The sequence below is a fragment of the Vombatus ursinus genome, unplaced genomic scaffold, assembly GCF_900497805.2.
Source record: "Vombatus ursinus unplaced genomic scaffold, bare-nosed wombat genome assembly UNPS02004677.1, whole genome shotgun sequence".
NCBI classification, from domain to species: Eukaryota; Metazoa; Chordata; class Mammalia; order Diprotodontia; family Vombatidae; genus Vombatus; species Vombatus ursinus.
In genome coordinates, this window is record NW_020944455.1 from 1,437,848 (window position 1) to 1,460,595 (window position 22,748).

Sequence of the window (22,748 nt, forward strand, 5' to 3'; positions counted from 1 at the left end):
CTAGTTCATCCTGCTTGTTATCATCCTTTGTGCCTTTGAGTCTAGATGTTTATAAACTCTGAGTTTTGTTATTGCCTCCCCTCCCCCACCTCCCCCGCCCCCAATCTTACCTCCTGTGAACATCTGGGCATCTCTGTTGCTGTTCTTTCGTAGGCAGTTTATGCCCCATTCCCCTTCCTGTTTCTGATTAAAGTTTGTTTGATTAGATTTGCAGGAATCTAAGTGATTACATTCCTACCAGCCCTTGTCTGGTACACTCCATCCCTGACCAGAGTCCTGCTCTTTCTGTATTTAAATATTTGAGTAGTCACATGGCATAGTGAATAGAGTGCTAGACTTGGAGTCAGGAAGACCTGAGTTCAAGCCCTGCCTCAGAAACGTACTAGCTTTGTGACCTCAAGCAAGTCACTTCTCTCTTAGCCTCAGTTTCCTCAATTATAAAATGGAAATAATAATAGCACCTAGCTCCTCATAGGGTTGTCATGAAGATCAAATGAGATAATATGTGTAAAGTGCTTTGTAGACCTTAAAGCCCTTCGTGAATGTTAGTTATTATTATCATTGTTGTTATATCCTCAGATGCCATCTACTTAACCAGGTGTTCACTTTCTAGACGTGGCTTTCTTTTCTACACCCCTGGCCTGTAATGGGCTGCAATGATGCAGACAGTAAAATGCCCCATATGCCTTCAGTTTCTTGCCTAAGACCAAGTGGTATCCAGCAAATGGAAGAATATCATACTTCTGAAAAATCTGTGATCCTAAAAGAAGAATCACTTGGTGGCCCAATGGATAGAGAGCTGGGCCTGGAGTTAGAAAGACCTGAGTTCAAATTTGGCCTCAGACACTTACTAGCTGTGTGACCTTGGGCAAGTCACTTCACCTCTGTTTACCTCAGTTTCCTCATCTATAAAATGAGCATAATGAAACAACTACTTTGAAGGGTTGTTGTGGGGATCAAATGAGATAATATTTGTAAAAAGGCACTGAATACAGTGCCTGGCACATTGTAAGTGCTATATAAATGTTTATTTCCTTCCTTTCCCTTTCCCTTTTCCCTGTGTTCAACAAGTACAGTACTGAGCACATCTAGGTATAACATATTGATTTGAAAATTGGAAATTGTCTCTATAGACAGATTAACTTGACTCATTCTTATTAGAATACTTAGTAATATCCAATCTCTTCTATTTGTTATCTCCCTTAGAAATACAAGAGTCTGAAAACTGAGGAAGCTTCCCTTTTTAATGTGGCTTTTAGGCTCTGGAATTTCCATGTAAGACCAAATGGCTATTTGTGCTCACTCAGATTTGTTTTTTTAAAAAATATATTTGAGTTTTCATAATACCTTTTTGATAGCTTTTGTTTTTATTACCTATATTTCCTGAGTTATTCATTTCCCCCTCCCCCATCCCTTGTTAGTGAGAGCTGTCTCTGGATAAGATTTTAAAAAGGATAAAAAAGAGGAAATCATCAAAACTAACCAACTGTAGTCCCATACCCATACCTCTGCAGAGAAGTGGGAAGAGGGGCGAGTTCTCCTAGGTCTTCTTTGGGGCCATTATAATTTGCGGGGGGGGGGGGGGGGTTACTGTAATTTTGTAGCACTCAGTATAGTTATTTTAGAGTAGCTCCAGTGATTTAGTCCATCTTCTGGCTTAAAAGTCAGAAGATGAGCTGGGGCTGATTTTATGCCAGGATGACCTTTTTTTATATATGACCTCAAGTGCTAACTGCTTAATCCATCCTAGCCTCGCCTCAGTTGCCTCATCTGCAAAGTGGGGATGCCCTCGAGAAGCTACAATCCACAGAGCCTGTGGGGCTGAGGCACTTTTTACTTCTATAAGCTGGGTGTTATGTGATTGATTCAAAGCCTTCTCTTTTCCTTTTTTTTTAACTAAAAAATAAATGCAGTTTAAATTCCAGAACTGATGAAGTGAACAGCGTTTCTGTTCCCCTTCTTGCCTCCTGAAGGTATCAAATTTGAGTATTAGCGCTATCTATTTCACATGATTTACTTGGAGAGAAATCTCATTTCTGAAATCATTCATGTTTAAAAGTCTGGGTTTTTTTTAAAAGTCATGTACATGTGTTCAAAAATACTGAGAGAAATGGATGCATATTTAGTAGTTTGCAAACTCCAACACATGCTAGCCAGGAGGGCTTGTAAACCTTTACATTTTGTTAATGTATTTTTGGGTTCTAGTGATTCTAAAACATGTGGCAGTATCTGGCTGAAATCGTTAGGGAGGGGGAGAGCCCTGGACCCTCAATCTCATTTTTAGCCATAGGAAGTGAGCCAAGTTCTTTAGCCTATTTTGGCTTGCTGGGAAAATTCCAGTTTTAATAAAATCATGTGCCTGCTTATTTGGGTTAAATAACTATTATTAACATAATAGCTCCATACTTTATCTCAGTATCACTTGTTTGTTTCCTCTCTCTCTGGCCCTAAGCAGTTTTTTTTCAATAATTTGAATGGGGGATTCACTAAATACTGCATATTTGTTCCTTCAGATCTGGTGCAAGAGTGCCTCACTTAACTATTCCAGTAATGTGTAGCCTCCGCATTCCTTTCCACAAATGGGATTTCAGTGAAGCGGATCTCATGGGAGTCTCCAGAAGATAACCTCCTGAACGGGCTGAGGCCACCATATGCTCCTGCCCCCTTCTCGAGTTTCTACTTTGCTAGCAGACCACCCAACGGAGCTCTTCTGTAGGTCAGAAAGCATGTTGGAATGAATGGCAATGAGCTGAAAAGCTGCCCTCAGATCTCACCAGGGGAGAGATTCAGAAGAGGTTTTTACATCACCACCTGCTTAATCCTAATTTCAGTTCGACAAGCATCACCTTTTTGTTTATTTGTTTGCATTTTTAAATTAAATTTTATTTTTTCAATGAACGAAAATCGATTTTTTTTCCCTCCTACTCCTCCTCCATTGGAAAAAAAGAAAAGAAAAACAAAATCCTTGTGACAAACATGTAGGGTCAAGAGAAATAAATTCCTGCATCAGCCATGTCCAAAAAAAAGGTGGCCTCCTTCTGTATCCTGACTCTATCACCTTTCAGTCAGGATGGGGAGAGAATGCTTCACCCAGGGTCCTCTGCCATTATGGTTGGTCATTGTATTGAACAGGATTCTTGGGTCTTTCAGAGTTGTTTGTCTTTATAATGTCAACAGGCATTTCTCATCTGCCAGGCCCTGTGTGTTAGGTGCTGGGGAGAATATAAAGATAAACATTCAGGATCGCTGCCTTCAAGGAGTTTTCATCCTCTTGGGGGTTGAAGTGGGGAGAGATGACTATATGTAGTGAAGTAGACAGAAAGTCTATGTCCAGTAACAGGACTAGGGACAGGATTTGAGATTTCATGGTTAGAGGGATGAAGGAATTCACACCAAGGCAGAGATTCACCTGTGCATCATGGTGTGTGGGATGTTGAGAGGTCAGGGCCTTGCCCGGGGTCACACAGCCAGGAGGTAGAACTTGAACCCAGGGCTGCTAGGCTCCACTATGTCACATGACTTCTCACGCTATATACAAAATGATACAAAGGAATTTCCAGAGCCAGAGAGAGCTCTTAGATGAGGGGCTGAGGGGAGTAAGATAAAGCTCTTGGGTAAGAGGTGGTCCCTCAACAGAGCTTTGAAGGGAACTAAGGATTCTAATGATGATGATGATGATGATGATGGTGTTGATAACTAACATTTAGATGGTGAGCTCCCTAAGATTTACATATATTATATTATTATATTTACATATTATATATATATATATATAAAACCTCATTTGAGCCTCTTAATACCCTTATCATCCCCATTTTACAGGTGGGGAAATTAGTAAGAGGATGAAGGACGGGGGAAGGGTGGAGCGATGGCATTTCTGGCAAGGGTGACAGCTTGCGCAAACGCTGGGAGACTGGAGATGGGGTATCATCTAGTAGGTCAATTTGATTGGAATGGAGAGTGTGTGAGTGCAGTAATATGAAAAAAGACAAGAATATTAGGTGGGAGTTGCACTGTGGAAGGCTTTAAAAGGTGGGCTGAAGACTTTGCGTTTCTCCTATGGAACCACTGAAGATAGAGTAATCCAGGCAGGAGGTCATAATGCAGAACACCAGACTGGGAGTCAGAGGACCTGATTCAAAACTAGCATCTGTTGTTTACTACCTGTGTGACCTTGGGCAAGTCATTTACTTTTCTAGGCTTCAGGGAAACGAGAGGATTGGAGTAGCTGACCTCTGAGGTCCCCTCCATGTTGATGAGCCTACAGTACTCTGATCTGGGAGCCTCCACATTCCTTTCCCACTCCCCTTTTTTTGCTTCTTTGGGCAGTGATTTAGGAATGTTATTCTGGCAGCTGGCTGGAAGATGACTGGGAGGAAACAAGGAAAGTAATTAGAAAGCTATTGTAATCATCTAGGAGAGAGAAATGGAGATCTGAGTGAGGGTGATGGCTGGGTGTGTGAGGGACAAGAAGGGGACAAATCTGAGAGATGTGGCCATTCAACCTGACACACATTTATTCAGCACTTACTGGGTTGAAGAGGAATAGTGACTAGAACTGTGATTTTATTGCTAACAGGAATTACCATGTAAGGAAATTCCCTTTATGGGAACTTGGCCGTGGCCCGTCAGGACCTCTTGAGTGCTTAAGTGACTTACCCAGGGTCACACAGCCAATTTGAGTTCAGGCCTTCCTGCCTTTCAGGGTAGCTCTCTATTCATTGTACCATGTTGCTTCTCCCTAAGGGCTTGCTCCCTGCCCACAAGAAGCTTACATTTTATTGCTGGGCTGAGACATCGTGGAGGTAGGATCAACACAACTTGGCATTTCATTGGGTATAAGGATGGGATACTTGTTTTTATTGTTTGTTCAGGAAAGGAATTTGGTGTAATATCCCGACACAGGTAACTTGTTTGATCTAGTTAGTGTAGGTAGACAGGTGCAGAATCACAGGATTGCAGAATTTGAGAGTTGGAAGGGTCCTCAGCCACCATCTGCTCCGACATCTATACAAAAAGGATTCTTGATACAACAGACTTCATGGTTGGTGATCCAGCTTCTGACTGAAGACCTCCAGTGAGGAGGAAGCTACCGCCTCCCTACGCATGCCATTCCACTGTTAAAGAACTCTTGTTGTTAGGCATCCTGCCCGTATCAAGCCTAAGTTTGCCCCCCCCATTGCCTTCTGAGACCAAAAGGGCAAGGCTGCTCCCTCTTCTTTCTGTTAGCTGCTCAAAGACAGGCACTGTATTTGCCCCCAGTGTCCTCCTCTTCAGGCTAAATACCATTGGCTCTTTCAGCTGCAGGAAGGTACCGGATTATTTGGTCCATCCACTATCCAGCAGGATAGGCTTGAACCATCTGAGGTCCCTCTGTCATTTTTGAATAAGACTATTCTTAAAAATCAATTTTTAGAGGTGTTTTTTTTTTTATTTTTCCATTGATTATATTTCCTCCTGTACCCTTCCCCATCTCCCTTCTCAGAGAGCCAACCTTTATAATAAAGAATTTAAAAGAAAAAAGAGAAAGAAGAGAACAAAAAAAAAATGAGCAATACTGTTCAACACATTGAAAAAAAATCTGATATTCTATGCAGCTCTATACCTGTGTGCCCTACTCTCTTCAAAACAGAAGGGGGAGCTGTTTTCACATATTTCTTCTTGAGAGCTCTTTATAATTTCTCAGCACTGAGTTTTGATTGTTTTGTGGTGCACAATACTATTTTTAAAAGCCTCTGGAGAGGACTGACCTTTTCCTTAGGTAGTGGAGGTGTAAAAGCATTTAGTTGATGAAAGGAACACGAGAAGAAATCTAAATGATGGCCAGAGGATGTTAAGGATCCATTATCAGAAGTCTTAAGCTTCTTTCTCCTCTACTCACTCAGCACCTGCTCAATCATTTGACAATCCTCTGTCTATGGTGGGATATACTAAGCAACTCAGACATTTAAGGAGCACCTCTTGTGTGTGAGGCATTGTGCTGGACCTTGGCGATGGAAAGACAAAAAAAAATCAAACAGTTCTTGCCCTTTGATTTGCCAGGGCTCATCAGGGAGATAAGACATGTAGACATAAACATGTGGAACTGTTGCTGGGAGGGAAACGCTGCATTTGGATTATTTTAGTGAGGGCTGGAACCGTAGGTTGCTGCTGCTTCGGTCATGGCCCATCTGCCAAAAAATCTCTCTCTGAACAAGATGCCTGAAATCCCCCCTATTAGTCCCTGTTTGGGGTTAAAGCATCAAAGATGCTTCTTAAAATATGCATAGGCCATAATTGCCATTATGGCAATCCATGAAGATTAGCTCATTGTCTCCCAACAGTTTACTGCATGGGATCATAGATTTAGATCTGGAAGAAGCCATCATGTTCAGTCTCTTTATTTTACAGATGAGGCAACTGAGGCTGAGAGAAGTAGTGACTTGCCTGGGATCACACAGCAGTCACATAGAAAATAAGCATCTGAGACAAGATATGAACACCCATCCCCGAAGTCTATGCACCAAGCTACCTAGAGAGGAGCTTTCCTTAGTGTTCTGTGATTGATCCATAGCATTTATTAAACACCTACTATGTCTCATGTAATGGGCTAGGCACTAGGGCAGGAATTTTTAATCAGGGATCTTAGGGGATCTATAGATAAATCTCAGGGGGGTTCATGAACTTGGATGGGAAAAAATATATATCTTTGTTTTCACTAACCTTTGGTTTCTTTTATGATCCTTTGTGATTTATTTTATAAATTTAAAAAGATGCTGAGAATGGGTCCATAGCAGACCTGTACAACTTGGCAGTAGGTAGGGGCCAAAATTAAAATAGGCTAAACTTCTTCAGGCCACAGATAGGTTTTTAGTGGCTCACTTTCCAGGTAAAAGTAACTAGAGACAGACTGACAATGGTTGGTTGCCGCATGTCATGTGACAAACAGGACAGAGTGCACAATGGCAACCCACCTACCAAGTTACATGATGGGCGCAATAGTGACTTGTGGAAGGTGGGTTAAGCACAGCATGGACAAAGCACTTGTTACATCTTTACTTAATTTCATATCCTCTACATTTTTTTGTGGGCCACCCGAAATTCTTTGGTAGGCCACTTGGGCCATGTGTTGTGCAGGCCTGGGCCATAGGCTTCGCCAGACTGCCAAAGGGAGGTCCATGACATGAAAAAAAAGAGAGACGGACAAAACTGAAATAGTCACCTGCCCTCAAAGAGTTTACATTCTATAGTAGTAGACACAAACACCTAACTACAAAATAGATCCAAGGTAATGTGGGTTGTAGGGAACATTAGAAGCTGGGACTTGCCCAAGGTCACACATCTCATAAGAGTCAGAGGGGGGATCGGAGCCTTTGGGAACCCTGAGTTGGTGACATACCATGATAAAGCATTGGTGGAGGGCTCCAGTGTACGCACAGCCAAACCTGTTGATAGAAATAAATTGTATGTCATGTAAAAGGAAAAAGAATGGGGGCTTCCTTTGGGCAGGGACTATGGCGTCTCTTTTGTCTCCATCCATGACTTACTACAGTGTTTGGCATGTAGGGATAGGAACTGGTCCTGGGATTTCACTGGGATAGGGAAGTCCCAGAGGAGGAAACTTCTCCCCTAGTGCAAGTCACTGCCTTTTTGGCAACCCAAAGTCTTGGAAGGTTGCTTGGAGCAGTGAGTGGGGAAGTGATTGCCCAGGGTCACACAGCTGATATGTGGTAGAGGCAGGACTGAGGCCTTCTGGCCACTCTAATGCCTGGCACATAATAAAGACTTCATGTGTGTTGATCGAATTGAATTACCCTGTTTCCTTGATCCTCATTCCTCTTTTTTTTGGGGGGGGGGGAGGAAATTAATTGGAAAAATAGTAGTCTTATAATTTATTTATTGATTGATTTCTTTCCCACTTCTCCCCAATCTTCTTTGTGCCCTTTGGTCATCCCTCAAAATGACCTTGCTCCTGAACATTTAATCTATTCAAATTCTTTGTTGCCTAGATGTTCTCCTATGATGGCTCTACTGGGTCAAACTCTATTAACACTTCTGTTTTGCTGCTGATGCCTTTTCTCAAGCCAGACCCTCTCACTCTTTGAAGAATATCAAGGCGCTCTCTATTCCGTATGTCGTTGGCTGACAAGATTATAGTATATGGCATGTAGCTAGGTGATGCAGCAGATAGAAGGTCTGTGCTTGGCATCAGGATGTTATGAGTTTGAATCCTGCCTCAGACATTAGCTGTATGACCCCGGGTTAGTCACTTAAATCTGTAAAATGGGTGAAATAATAGCACTTATCTCACAAGGTTATTGTGAAGATTAAATGAATTAAGTGCTTTTCAAACCTGTAAAGTAAATAATACATGTAAAGTGCTATATAAATATTAGCTATTATTATTGTTATTATTATATTACTGTGATGGCCTCCTAATTGGTCTATCTGCCTCAAGTCTTTTTACTCCAATTTATCCTTAGAACTGCCAAAATAATTTTCCTTAAGTGCAGATCTGACTATATCACATATCACTCCTTGATACAATAAACAGCAATGGCTCTCTGTTACCACTGGGATCAAATAGAAACTTTATTTTTGTCATTCAGTCAGTTTTCAGTTGTGTCCAACTCTCTGTGATCGCATTTGAGGTTTTTTGGCAAAGATACTAGAGAGGTTTGCCATTTGCTTCTCCAGCTCATTTTACAGATGAGGAAACTGAAGCAAACAGGGTGAAGTGACTTGCCCAGGGTCACACAACTAGGAAGTGTCTGAGGCAGGATTTGAATTCAGGAAGATGTGTCTTCCTGACTCCAGGCCTGAAATTAGGTCTATCCACTGTAGCACCACCTAGCTGCCCAATCCATATTTCTAGCCTCATTATCCACTATTCCCTCTTCCTGTACTCTGTGGTCTAACTAGAGTGCCCTTCTCTTTGTACCTTACACATAATTCCTCATTTCCCATCTCCGTGCTTTTGCACTAGTCATCACCCTAGCCTAGAATGCTCTCCCTCCTTTTTTTTTAGGCAATGGGGGTTAAATGACTTGCCCAGGGTCACACAGCTAGTAAGTGTCAAGTGTTTGGTCTGAGGCCAGATTTGAACTCAGGTCCTCGTGACTTCAGGGTTGGTGCTCTATCCACTGTGCCACCTAGCTGCCCCTTCTCCCTCCTTTTATAGCCCCTCTTTCTTCAGGGCACAGCCCAAACACAACCCTCTGACATCCCCACCTGCTAGTGCCCCCTCCTCCAAACAAAATTGTATCTGACTATAGCAGACTTCTATATGTTCTTCTCATCTCCCCTGATAGAATGGAGTCCCCTTAAAAGTAGGAATTATTCCATTTATATTTGTTTCTCTAACATCTAGCCCAGCATCAGGCATACTATAGGTGCTTAATCAATGCTTATTGATTATAATTTTAGTGATTTTGAATATAATGGAATATTATTGTACAGTAAGAGACAATGATTATGAGGAATTTGGAGAAACATGGGAGAATGTGTATGAATTGATTCAGACTGACAAGAGAAATATATATATGTTTACATTAAGAAATATATATATGACAAGAGAAGGATATGTTTACATTGTTGTAGTCATATGTATATGTATGTATATATGGATGTATATGTATGTATGCAGTCATATACACACATATATACATATGCATATATACATACACACACAGATATGTGTATACATATGACTGCAACCATGTAAATGAATAGATTGCTAGATGGAAATCAGACCCTGAGTGAATGATTGAAGAACCAGACAGTCCCAGAGAGAGCATACAATGAAACACTATAGTAGAGAGGCTGGTGCTCTGATGACAGATGATCTACACTGTTAGATCTGGTGGAGAATATGTTGGAACGGGACCTTGTTTTGAGGGACCAATTCTTAAGATGTGTGAAAGAAGACATGAAAAGTGGAAAAGGTCTCGGACAAAATCTATGTTGGATGGTGGTGTTCATTTATTTATTTATTTATTTATTTATTTATTTATTTATTTATTTATTTATTTATGATGATACTGAGGTTTCGTTGGGGGTGGGGGTGGTATTGAAATGACTTCACTGCAAAGAGAAAAAACATGGATAAAATGGGTTGTTTTTTTTTTTTTAAGCCAGAAGGAATAAGGGAAGGGATATGCATCCAGAGCTCCAGTTCCAGTTCTCAGAGGACGTCTTTCCTCCTGGTCTTGATCCCATCTCTGCTTTCCCATCTGGGTCACCTCTGTTGGTTGGTGTCTGGTCGCTTTTTCCCTGGCCCCTTGAGGCTTGGGTAATAGCTGCTGTAAGCCACAGTCCTGCTTTGCCTTGTAGAAAACCTCAGCAGTTCTAATTCAAGGGCAGCTGTGACCCACAGAGGCCCGCCCAGCAATCAGTGGGTCTGGCTGCAAGGGCAGTCAATGATCACTCCAGTCCCCAGCTTGGCAATCAGAAAGCCTGTCTCAAAGGCAACAGAAGGAAAGGGAAGCAGCTGGTGCCGGGCACCAGTGTATAGATCGCGTGGCTTATTCCTTTTTTGTGGGCTCTGGACAGTACATTTTCCCTGGCCTCCTCCTGCCCAGAAAAAGATGGAGCAATCTCACTTCCCACTGTCTCATAATTCTCCCTCTCTGGAAAATTCTAGGCCCCTTGAATCCCCAAAAAGATGAAAAGGCAACACAGAAATAGCTACTATGCATTTTTCCAGAAATCTTCTCGGATTTTTGATGTGTGCACAAGAGACACTGTATATTACAGGAAGGCCTTTAAGGCGGCCTTTTGCTCTATCAAAGTCAACAGACAAACCCAGTGTATTCTCTCCACTGTTCAGTCAGTTGTGTAATTATAAAGATGTGGGCTGCTGTAGAACATCGTTTGTAAAAACTCGCTCATTCTTTTCTCAAATTTTCATCAAGGATGTTGTATGTGTAGCTTATTTTTGTTAAAAGGAAAAAAAAGCAGAGATGGAAAAAATAGCCATATTCTCTTCGGTTTTTGGTTGGGGGGGGGAGGCATGAGGAAGAGTGTGGATAATAAGGTCTGAGATTTTTTTCCCAAGATTGTTTCCACTTTTCATGTTTTCTCTCAGATATCTTGAGAATTGATGCCTCAAGATTGTGTCCCTCCTCCAACACATTCTCTGTTATCATTCATTTCAATGTTAATTTCTCTATCCATGTCCCATTTCTGATACCAGTGGTTTAGGTCTTATTGATGTCTTTTTTTGGCATTACCATCGTTTCTCCCAGTGTTCTTTCCCTTCCCTCTTCCAGAGAGCTATCCCATAGAATAAATAGCATGGGTTTTTTTTGTTGTTTTTTTTTGGGGGGGCAAGGCAGTTGGGGTTAAGTGACTTGCTCAGGGTCACACAACTAGTGAATATCATATGTCTGAAGTCGGATTTGAACTCAGGTCCTCTTGACTCCAGGGCCAGTGCTCTATTTACTGCGCCACCTAGCTGCCCCAATAAATAGCATTTTTAAGGCAAAAGAAGAAAAAGAATGGGGGAAAAATCAACATAACCGATCAATATGTCCAGAAAGTCTGAATATATGTGTAATGTACCTCCCACCTCTGCAGAGGGGTAGGGTGGGGACGGGACCTTCTCATATCTCTTCTGAACCATGCTTATTCTCTGTAATTTTGCAACATTCATTTTTTTTTTTTTTGGTGTGTATTTCGTTCTTTCCATTTACATTGTGGTAGCCATTATGGATATAGGGCAGCTAGGTGGCAAAGTGGTTAGAGCACTGAGCATAGAGTCAGAAAAATCTGAGTTCAAATGTGGCCTCAGATACTTAACTAGCTGTGTGACCTTGGGCAAGTCACTTGACCCCTGTTTGCCTCGGTTGCTCATCTGTAAAATAGGGACACATTGGAAAAGGGAATGGCAAACCATTCCAGTATCTTTGCCAAGAAAACCCCATGGGTAACATCCAGGGGGTCATGTAGAGTCGGATACAACTAAACAACTGAACAACGACAATAAACCATTGTGTATATGTTTTTAGGTTCTGCTTACTTCACTCTACAACAATTCATATAGCTCTTTCCATGCTTCTCTGTATTTATCACATACATAATTTCTTACAACACAGTAATATCTTTTACATTCATGTTTAGATTTACATTCATTCAATTTGTTTAGCCATTATCCAATCGATTAACATCTACTTTGTTTCTAATTTTTTACTACCCAAAAAGTGCTGCTACAAATATTTTGGTGTATGTGGGGACTTTTTTCTCATCGATGGCCTTCTCGGAGTCCTAGTCTAGTAGTGGAATCTCTGGGTCAAAGGTTATGAACATTTTACACTTTATTTGAATAATTCCAAACTGCTTTCCGAAATGGTTATACTGATGAACAGTTCTACCAACAATGCTCCAGTATGCCTATCTTCCCACAACCCCTTCAACATTGACTATCCCCATCTTTGGTCATCTTTACAATAACTAGTTTAAAAAGGTCAGTTTGGAGTTTTTAAAATTTATACCATCATCATCATCATCATCATCATCATCATCATCCATAGCATTTAGATAGTGCTGTAAGGCTTGCAAAGTGCTTTACAAATATTATCTCATTTTATCCTCACAGCAACTTTGGGAGGTAGGTGCCATTATGATCCCCATTTTATAAATCAAGAAACTGAGGCTGAGAAAGATTTTAGTGATTTGCTCAGGGTGACACAACTAGTAGAATCTGAGATAGAATTTGAACTCAGATCTTCCTGATGCTAAGTCCAGTGCTGTGCTGCCTAGTGCATTTTTTAATTTCTTTTTCTACCTTTGTACTGTTTTAGGTTTTTGCTCTAACAATTTAATGATCTGACTCAGCACAGACAGCTGATTCTGAAATGATTCCTACACCAGTAATGAGTCTTTTCCTGTTGATTAAAATATAATTAGTTTGATGTGTGAGGGGGGGGATATTTGTTGCCAGCAGGTTTTGATTTTTTCTCAAAGAGAGTATTTGTGCTGTTGGGACATGAGACTTCTCTAAGTTATTGGCTTCTTTCATTTCTTATTCCTGACGCATATTTTCCAACATATTTTTCTCCAACCTTCCCCATGCTCACCTTTGCATTGAAATCACCCATTATTGGCATACATGTTGATTTAATTTTGAGCGTGTTTTTGATTTCTTCATAGAATTCAACTTCCTCTTTATTCTCAGCAACAGATGTTGATACATAAACTGCAATTATTTTCATGGTGGTTGTTCTGCGAATACTTACCATGAGCCCTGCAATGCAGGCTGACCAAAATGTCCTGTGAATTGAAGTTTCTGGTTGCCTCTGGATATACAATAAAATCAGCTCTGCCACCTCCTTTATCTGCCTCTCCCTGGAGAACCTGTGAGCCACCTGTCTATTTTGTTCCAATTTTCTTTTGCCTTCTGGCTTCATTTATAGTGAGAATGGCATGATTGATGAGATTCCCTATCTTCGGTAATGTGTCCAAGTGTTGGTCATCGGACGAGGAGGTCGCATTGAGAGTACCATTAACCAAATGAATATTTATCAATGGTCGACAAACTGTGATTTTTAGGACCTCCATCCCCTTTTCTTACCACTCTCCCTGTGTCCCCAGTGATGCAGAGGGACTGAGGCAGCACAGGCCTGAGGACCATATGTATACACATGCTGTATGTACAAGGATGTGTTGGGGTTGAGAATAACCCTTCTCTTTCTTTTTCTAAAGGCTTGCCATGGGTGTTCATCTGGACCCAAGTGTGACTGCAGTGGAATAAAAGGGGAGAAGGTAAGGCCCTAAAGGGTCTTGGTAAGTTGTTCAGAACGTCTATCAAGACATCTGTTGATGTAATACTTTGTTCTTTGTTCTTTGTCATTTTCTTTTCTTGCTTTTATTTCTTTTCTTTCATTGCATCTAGTTCTAATCACCTGACTGAAACACTTTTCCTTTAAACAAGTGTGAGCCTCCCCAACCACAGATGTACTTACAGATCCTTTACAGAGACATTTATGCCTGATATTTATTTGAACAGTGAATCATGGACATGAACAGGACCATGGTGGGGGTGGGGGGAGGCTGCAAAAGCGCATGAATGGACCTAACATCTGGAATTCCAGCTTCCCATGCCATCACATGGGCTAAGATGAAGCTACGTTTTGTATTGGTGACTTTGCTGTGGTCCTTGCTCAGTTTCATAAGGCAGGAAGTACAGGTTTTCTATTGGCTAGTTCTCATGCCTTTTTGTATCCTACTTGGTTATCAGTACTTGAATATTTAAAGAGTTGGTAATTTCATTAGTGTGAGTAGACACTCTATATTGGGGTGTGTTGATGCCTCTCAGAGGACGATGCTATTAATCTTATGGGCTCCTCTATGTTTCCTAAAGTTTTCTAATTTCCCTGTGGCCAGGTTGAGCTCTCCTAAGAGAGTGCTGGCTACTGATGAAAATTATTAACTCCATCTGTATTCCTTAGAAGTCTGTCTGGACTTTACCATCTCTGTCCATTCCCCCCTTCCTTCATTCCATCCATCTATAAAAGATGTTTAGCAGTAGAAAATAATAAATTTGCACTCTTCCAACCTGGGATTCTTATCACCCAAGAGGACCACATCTTCAGTGAGATAATTGAGTCTGTCCTGACCCCAGCTTACTACCTGTTCGACCTTGGGCAAGACATTTCTTCTCCCTGGGCCTCAGTTTCCTCCTCTGCAAAATGAAGAGTTTGGACTGGATGGTTTCTAAAGTTTTTTTCAGCTCTAGACTTAGAATCCTGTGTGTGATATAGGACAAGTCACTTAGCCTTTCTGGGTCTGTTTCCTGTTCGGTAAAATAAATGAGTGGTTTGTACGAGATGGCCCTTCAGCTCTAGATCTCAAATCCTATGATCCATCCTTAATTGACAGATAAATTAGTCTGATTCTGGATTTCAGGGCACAGAAGCATCCACATCTACCTTCACTCTATAACATTTATACTATCATGGGGCAGCTAGGTGGCGCTGTAGTAGATGGACCACCAAGCCAGAAGTCTGGAAGACCTGTGTTCAAATCCAGCCTCATACACTTACTAACTGTGTGACCCTGGGCAAGTCACTTAACCCTGTTTGCCTCAGTTTCCTCAACTGTAAAATTGGGATAATAACAGCATCCACCTTACAGGGTTGTTTTGAGGATCAAATGAGATAATCATCTTAAAGTGCTTAGCACAGTATCTGGCACATAGTATTATATAAATATTAGCTATTGTTATTATTATTATTATTATAATAACATACAACTCCCCTAGGGGACACAAATACCAAAAACAAGTATGTATTCACTATTATTAAGTGAAGTCAACAAGCATTTATTAGGTAATTACTTAATAGCAAGGCACTATGCTAAGTGCTAGGGATACAAATACAAGCAGAAAGACAATTCCTGCCCTCAAGGAGCTTACAACCTAATGAGGGAAGGCAGTGAAGAAAAGGCAATTGAAAAGGGGTTGAGGGAAGGTGCTGGCTTAGGGAGGTGGTAGAGAAGGTCCAGAAAGAGCCTGGAGAGGAATGTTGACATAGCTGGCCTGGGCATTTTCCTTAAAATAGGCCTGGTTCTGTGAAATGAAGCCTCCTGTATAGTTCCAGGTTTGTGAACTGACTATCCAAACTCTCATTTGATTCAGAGTGGCCTGAGACGTGGGCTGGGATCTCTGCATTTTGATTATGATGTAGAGAAAATAAACCAGAGCCTTCTGCAATTGTACTAAGGGTCTGTTAACTGACCCCAAGTACCTGGGAACACTAATCACAAGTAGGTCAGGTAACGAACTACAGCTCCTGGGATTTGTTAAGTTTCTTCAGACCTGGGCACCATATTCAAAGATTCATGAGTAATTCTTGCTGTTCGTCTATACCAGTGCTTCTGAGCCTTGGCCAATGAACTTATTTTTTAAAAAATATGTTGTTGACTGTATTTCAAAATAATTAGCTTCCTTTGTAATCTGTATTTTATATTATTCATTTAAAAACATGATTCTGAGAATGGGTCCGTAGGCTTCACTAGACTGCCAAAGTAGTCCACAACACAAAAAAGGTTAAAAACCCTTGGGCTCCCTCACTATCACCATCATCACTAGCATTTATAAAGTGCTTCAAGGCTGGCAAAGCATTTTACAAATATTATCTAAATTTATCCTCACAACAATCCTTGAAGGTAGGTACTATTGGTCTCCCCTTTTTATAGATGTTGAAACTGAGATAGACAGAGGTTAGAAACAAAACTAGTGTTTGAGGTTGGATTTGAACTCAGGTCTTCTGGACTATAGGGCCAGTTTTCTGGACCACTGCTGCACCAGCTAGTAGCCTATCCTTGCTTCTGGTCTAATCATCCTATATCACTCATCCTGAGACCATATATATTTATTCCCCAACACGTCTTTCAGTCTGGTTCAGCAGTCCTTTCTCTGTGAAAGGTTTTACATTCGTGTTTGAAAAGTTCATTTCATATCTGATTTTTTTTTCCCTCCACAGGGAAGTATAATACTACATACACTTAACATTTACAATTTTTTTTTTTTTTGGCCAGTAAGATCTTGATCATTTTTCTAGGGCAATGGGAACTGTATGTTCAATGCCATTGACTGAATTAAAGTGAGAGTTATCTGGGTGTTTGGATTCCATTGTGACCTTGCTTTAATTTCTTTCTTTCTTTCTTTCTTTCTTTCTTTCTTTCTTTCTTTCTTTCTTTCTTTCTCTCTCTCTCCTCTCTCTTTCTTTCTTTCTTTCTTTTTCTTTCTTTCTTCCTTTCTTTCTTTTGCTTGATGATCATTTATTATTAGCAATTACAATGAAAGTTAAACCACCAACATAACAATAAAACTTCCCTAGTCTGAGACAATTAGGATTCCTAGATAGAAGAAAGAATAGAAACTACTCCCCACCTCCCACCCCTGCTTCCCAGTCTTTACCAGAGGACCCAATAAACAATAGACTACTTTGCTTGGTACTTTTATTGGTTCTACCCACTTCCTTATGCAATGGTCTTACCTTTCATTCCTTTTTTTTTTTTTCAGGGAGAGAGAGGACTTCCAGGTTTGGAAGGCCACCCAGGTTTACCTGGATTTCCTGGAGCAGAAGGACCTCCTGGGCCTCCAGGCCAAAAGGTAGGTAACAAGCAACAGACTTCTCCAGAATTGACTGATTTCAGTAGCATCAGTTGTTATGTCAGTGGTCATCAGTGATTATAGCTGGGGCCAGATACTGAAGTGAGACAGTGTCCCATCATTCATTTTTGTTTTTATTGACTAGCCCAAAGGACCATCAGGCAGTTGCAACAAACTGTATAGTTATTGTGGCCCCTCTGTCTGTCTCCTGATTTGCAAAGGTTTCCATCCATCCACGCAGCTGGGTGGTACTGCAGTGGATAGAGTGCCAGGCCTGGAGTCAGGAAGACTCATCTTCATGAGTTCAAATCTGACCTCAGATACTTAATAGCTGTGTGACCCTGAGCAAGTCACTTCACCCTGTTTGCCTTAGTTTCCTCATCTGGAAAATGAGCTGGAGAAGGAAATGGCAAACCACTCAAGTATCTTTGCCAAGAAAACCCCAAACGGGGTCATAGAGAATTGGACACGACTGAAACAATTCAACAACAACTATTCATCCAGCCATCCATTCATCCATCTATCCAGTTTTATTGATGTCTTCCATTTTTTACACAGTCACTTCCCCACGTAACTTCACATTTCCTCTCTCCCTGCCCCAGTCACAAGGAAGTGTAAGCCATGAGTAGGACCCAAAAAGATTCTACAGTTTCGATGGTACTAGGGAAGGAAGAAGTATTTCTCTGTGTATAGATTGTTGGTTAAAATCCACTCTGAGCAGGGCAGGTAGGTGGTACAGTGGATGAGCTCTGGTCTTGGAGTCAGGAGGACCTGAGTTCAAATCCAGTCTCAGGCACTTGACTCTTACTAGGTGTGTGACCCTGGGCAAGTCACTTAACCCCTATTGCCTCACCAAAAAGCAAAAAAAAATCCACTCTGACCATGGGAGACTTTGAAAGCAAACCACTTATAGTGATGTCATCCTGTGCAGAAATCAGAAGTATAGAGCCACCCAGGGAGACACACAGCCCAAGTGATTAGGACTCCCTCTGCTATACATTCTGGGGACTCTGAGGTCTGAAGAAAAACCACCAGGTGACATTTCTAATGCATGTATCCAGTGCTGTCAGGAATGATACCGTAGCTTACCCCATGCTTGGTGAGATTTGAACCAAGTGCCTGTTGACTGGTGCTTTGCATTCTCAGGAAGAGGAACAGCTGATTGGCGGAAGAAGGCCTATTGTCCAGCTATGCCCTGAGCCCAGAGTGGCTTTGATTGAAACAAGTGATGGTAAAACGGCTAGATTCAGGACCAAGATATCAGCCACGTTTTGTTAAGGACTCTTGATGTGCGTGAAACACACAAGATAATGGACTGATGGAAAGGCGCCCCATACCAAGCATGGCTGGTAGACAGTTTCTTTGCCTTCACAATAGGCCCAGAGAATTTTCAGAGCCTCATAGAGATAATGTGTCATAGCCACCTACTGCCTGTTGGAGAGTTGGTCAGACTCTCTGGTGAGCGAGGGAAAAGCAGTAATGGAAAATCAACCATGGAGTCTCTTGAGAGGAAGAGCCTGATTGTCAGTTGCTGAGGGACTGATAAATAGCTTGGATGGCTGGAACTCAGATGAGGAAGGGGTATGAGTCCTGGGACCCTTAGAGAGGCTGGCTAAGTCTTTTCTGTTCCCAGAGGGATGGCATGTTCAAGCAGGAAGGGAGGATTAAATCTCAAGGCAGTTCCTTTTCAATGGAATACTCCAGCTGTAGGCATACCTAGGCAACCGGGGAGTGTCCCAAGAGCCTGTAGCTAAGTATAGAATCTCTTAGGCCATCCATCTAGAGCTTGGGATTGGGGCTCTAGATGAAGAATTCTCCTCTGCCATTCACCAGCTCCTGAAGGCACCCTAGAAGTGCTGGCCTATTTGACCCATGACCTAGCTTGCTAATAATGCATTACGAGAAAGAAGAGAAGTGATTGGCAGATGATGCCCAGTGTAGGAACATATGAAAAATGTGCTTTGGATGTAGCTGCAACATATGTGACATGTTGTACATGACCTGTGCAGTGTTTGCTATGCAGTGTTTTTACGTCTGTGTTCACCTCTTTTATTGCTTCCTTCTGCTGGCATGCTACACTTTGCATGTTCTATTGCTGTATGTGTGTGTAGTATGTATTTTCATTTGGCCATTCTAAATAATGCATGGTGGCTGCTATGTGTTAGATTGTTGGCATGCACTTACATAAGCTGCATGTCTTTCCAGTGTGAATGAATTAGGCTTCAGCATGAGTATTGTGCCTTGAATCTGCAATGATAATAGTCTTCAGCAGTTATCGGCTAAATGAGAATGCACATAGATGTTTATATACACACACACACACACATATATATATATATATAAATATATATACATATGCATATACATATGCATGTATGTATGTATGCATATCCATGCATTTCCCAGGGGCTTTCATAGAGGAAGGAGGATGTAGTACCCCTTTTACTCTCTCTGGCTCTTCTCCTGCTGCATAGAGGGGTGGGGCTTTTGGCTCAATAGGGGAGCGGGAGGGTAATCAATGAGACAAGAGAACACAGAGAGGTCATGGGCCTCCATAATAGCACCTCCCTCTCAGGGTGGTTGTGAGGATCAAATGAAATGATATTTGTAAAATGCTTAGCACAGTGCCTGGCACATTTGTTGTTGTTGAGTTGTTTTTCAGTTATGCCTGACTCTTCATGACCCCATTTGGGGTTATCTTGGCAGAGATACTGGAGTAGTTGGCCATTTCCTTCTCCAGCCAGCCCATTTAACAAATGAGGAAACTGAGGCAGGCAGGGTGAAGTGACTTGCCCAGAGTCACACAGCTAGTAAGTGTCTGAGGCCAGATTTGAACTCAGGAAAATCGGTCTTCCTGACTCGAGGCCCGAAATCTGCTCTATCCACTGCAGTGCCACCTAGCTGCCTGGCACATAGTAGGTGTTTAATAAATAAACATTAGCTATCGTAATTGTTATTTTTGTTATTGATTGGTTCCAGGAGTTCTTGCAAAATGAGTCTTCACCCAGTGATTGGCTGGCACTGCTGAACTCAGGAGTCAAGTATCGATTTCAAACCAGTTTAGTGTCTACTCTCCTTTGCCTACTGGCAGGAGGTCAGGCCAAGCAGCACTAAACAAACTGAACTGTGCACTTGCTAGGGTTGCTGAGGTCGGAAGAGTTTGTCTGGGAGCTCCTGTGGGCAAGGAGTCTGGTGGATGCCTGGCCACTCAGATGTCCAATTCTGGTTTGTTGACTGTTTTTGTTTGTCCTGCAGTTAAGCATGTTTGGTTCTGTGGTGAGTGACTCCATTATGCCAAGGTCACATGCCTAGGGCTAGATTTCATTTGGCAAGGTCAGGGAGGAGCTGATTCTGAGCCACACCCTCTAGATCAAGGGTCCACAGACCCAAGATAGAGTTCAGGGGATCAATGAACTTGGATAGGAAAAATAAATGACTTCTTTGTTTCCTTAATTCTGTGTGTTTTATTTTAGGCATTTAAAAACATGATTCTGACATGGAATCCCTAGACTTCCCTAGTGGGAAGAGGCCCAGGACATAAAAAATGTTCAGAACTCCTGGTGTAGATAGTGTGACATCTTCATGGCTCTGCAGAGAGAGGCCAAACTGAGGGAAAGAGGGTTAGCTATTTTGAAAGCACCACGGGAAGCTTAGCCCTCACTCAGCATCCATGCCCTGTGGGATCAGGGCACACTCACTCTGGGGCATGAGTATGGGCTCATCGAGGCCCACATCTCTCCTGTTGAATAGGAGCAGGAAAGTAGCCATCAATATCACCTGCCACCGGACTTAAAAGAAGAAAAACAACTCACTGATTGGGTCAGCTTGCTTATCGATCAATATTTGGTATCCATAATCCCCTTTGTCCCCCCTCTCACCTGCAGGAAGAAAGAAACGGGTTTTATGGAACCAATGTTGTTGTTCCCACTGTTAGGAGCCTTCCCGAGGGAAGTCAAGGAACGGAAGTTCCTCTGTATAGGAAATATTTATAAAAACACGTTGTGGTAGTAAATCACTGGCACCACAGAGGTAGAGGAACAAAATTATTAGGGCCTGAAAAACACGATGCATAGTGGATACAATAATATCAATAAAAAGAGCAATAAAAGGAAACCTAAAACTAACACATTGTAATTAATACTGACCAGTCTTGGCCTTAGAGAAGAAATGAAGAAATGTAGCACCCTCCTTTTTTTTTTGGGCAGGTGGGAGACTATGGGTGTGGAGTGTTGCATATGCAGTCAGTTCCAGTCTCATCGTAGCTGCTAGAGGAGTGGGAGCTGGGCAGGTATATCCTGAAATAAGTGTGACTTCAACCAGAAAACATCACTAAAACTTTTTTTTAAAAAAATGAATGGGAGGTGACACAGTGGATAGAGTACCAGCCCTGGAGTCAGGAGGACCTGAGTTCAAATCCAGCCTCAGACAACTCACTAGCTGTATGACCCCGGGCAAGTCACTTAACCCCAATTGCCTAAAAAAATGAATGGGAGGTCAGGAAGTGCAACTGAGTAGATACTCCCCCAAAAGTTGTGAAAGGGAAAAGAAAGATAGACCAGTAACATAAGGAGATGGGAGAATTCCATGAAGTGGTGTTTTGTTTGTTTATTTCTGAGACTAGGGAGATCTGGGAATATTTGTAGATTGCAAGGAAGGAGCCTGTGAATAAGGAGATGATGAAGATGACAAAGAGACAGAGGGTGATGGAAGGGGCAAGCTGTTGGAGGAGGTAAGATCAAGGGTGTATGTAGAGGGAGTTGACCTTGGCAAAGAGAAAGGCCACTTCTTCATCTGAGATTAAGAGCAAAACCTAAAACTGTGTAAGTGTAAGCTATTGGTAGTATGAATGAAATTGTCTTAAAAAGGAAAGACCTATGGAAAATCAAATCAACAATCCCAAAATAAGCACAAAAATCTGAAAATCATGGAAAAATGAAAAATACAAAGATCTTTTGGACTGATAAAAATAAAGAGCTGGTTTTTCAAAGACAAAAAAAATCAACAAATCATTAGTGTGTTTTTTTAAAGGGAAAATCAAATTATAAAAATGAAAAATGAACAGGATTCACCAAGAAGACAAATGGAATAAAGAGACTGATCCAAAATTGCTATACATGAGTATATGCCAGTAGAACTGAGAAGTAAAAGAAAATGGATGATTTCTTTTAAAAATATAAAAAACACTGAAATCAACAACAAAAGAAATTGAATGCACGTTTCCACTATTCCTTGACACGGCAGCTCATTGCTAGACTCTCAGCCCCCGGGGGGAAAACAGTATGTTTTCCTTAAGCAAATTAGCCAAGCTTTACAGCTTACTTATTCCCAATTAGAACATCAGTGATCAGAGACCTCCCTGGGAAATCATCTCTAACAGTTTTGTGGCATTTTTGCAGGGTGATGACGGTGCTCCTGGGCCAGTGGGCCCGAAGGGAATCAGGGTAAGTCAAATGATAGTTATAGAATGTCATATTTGAGGTGCTTCACTAGCTGATTCCAAGGGAAAGTTAGTGAATTGCAACTAGCAGACCATAACAGAACATACTGAAATGCATTGCCAGTGGGGGAATAATTTCTTTTAAAAGTTAAATTAAAAAGTAGGTGCAAATTTCAAGTTGTCCTAAGCAATTCTTTTACATTTGGAGAGCTACTGTTG

At 41.6% G+C, this 22,748-nt stretch overlaps 1 protein-coding gene across 1 annotated transcript in view; it reads left to right on the forward strand.

Annotated features, from left to right (window-relative positions):
• COL4A5 (collagen type IV alpha 5 chain) overlaps nt 1-22,748 on the forward strand; it is a 202,363-nt gene that overhangs the window by 26,409 nt on the left and 153,206 nt on the right. Inside the window, exons 2-4 of the mRNA XM_027839100.1 lie at nt 13,681-13,740; nt 17,003-17,092; nt 22,489-22,533. Of these exons, the coding sequence (XP_027694901.1) occupies nt 13,681-13,740; nt 17,003-17,092; nt 22,489-22,533 (195 nt within the window). The remainder of the gene's footprint in view (nt 1-13,680; nt 13,741-17,002; nt 17,093-22,488; nt 22,534-22,748) is intronic.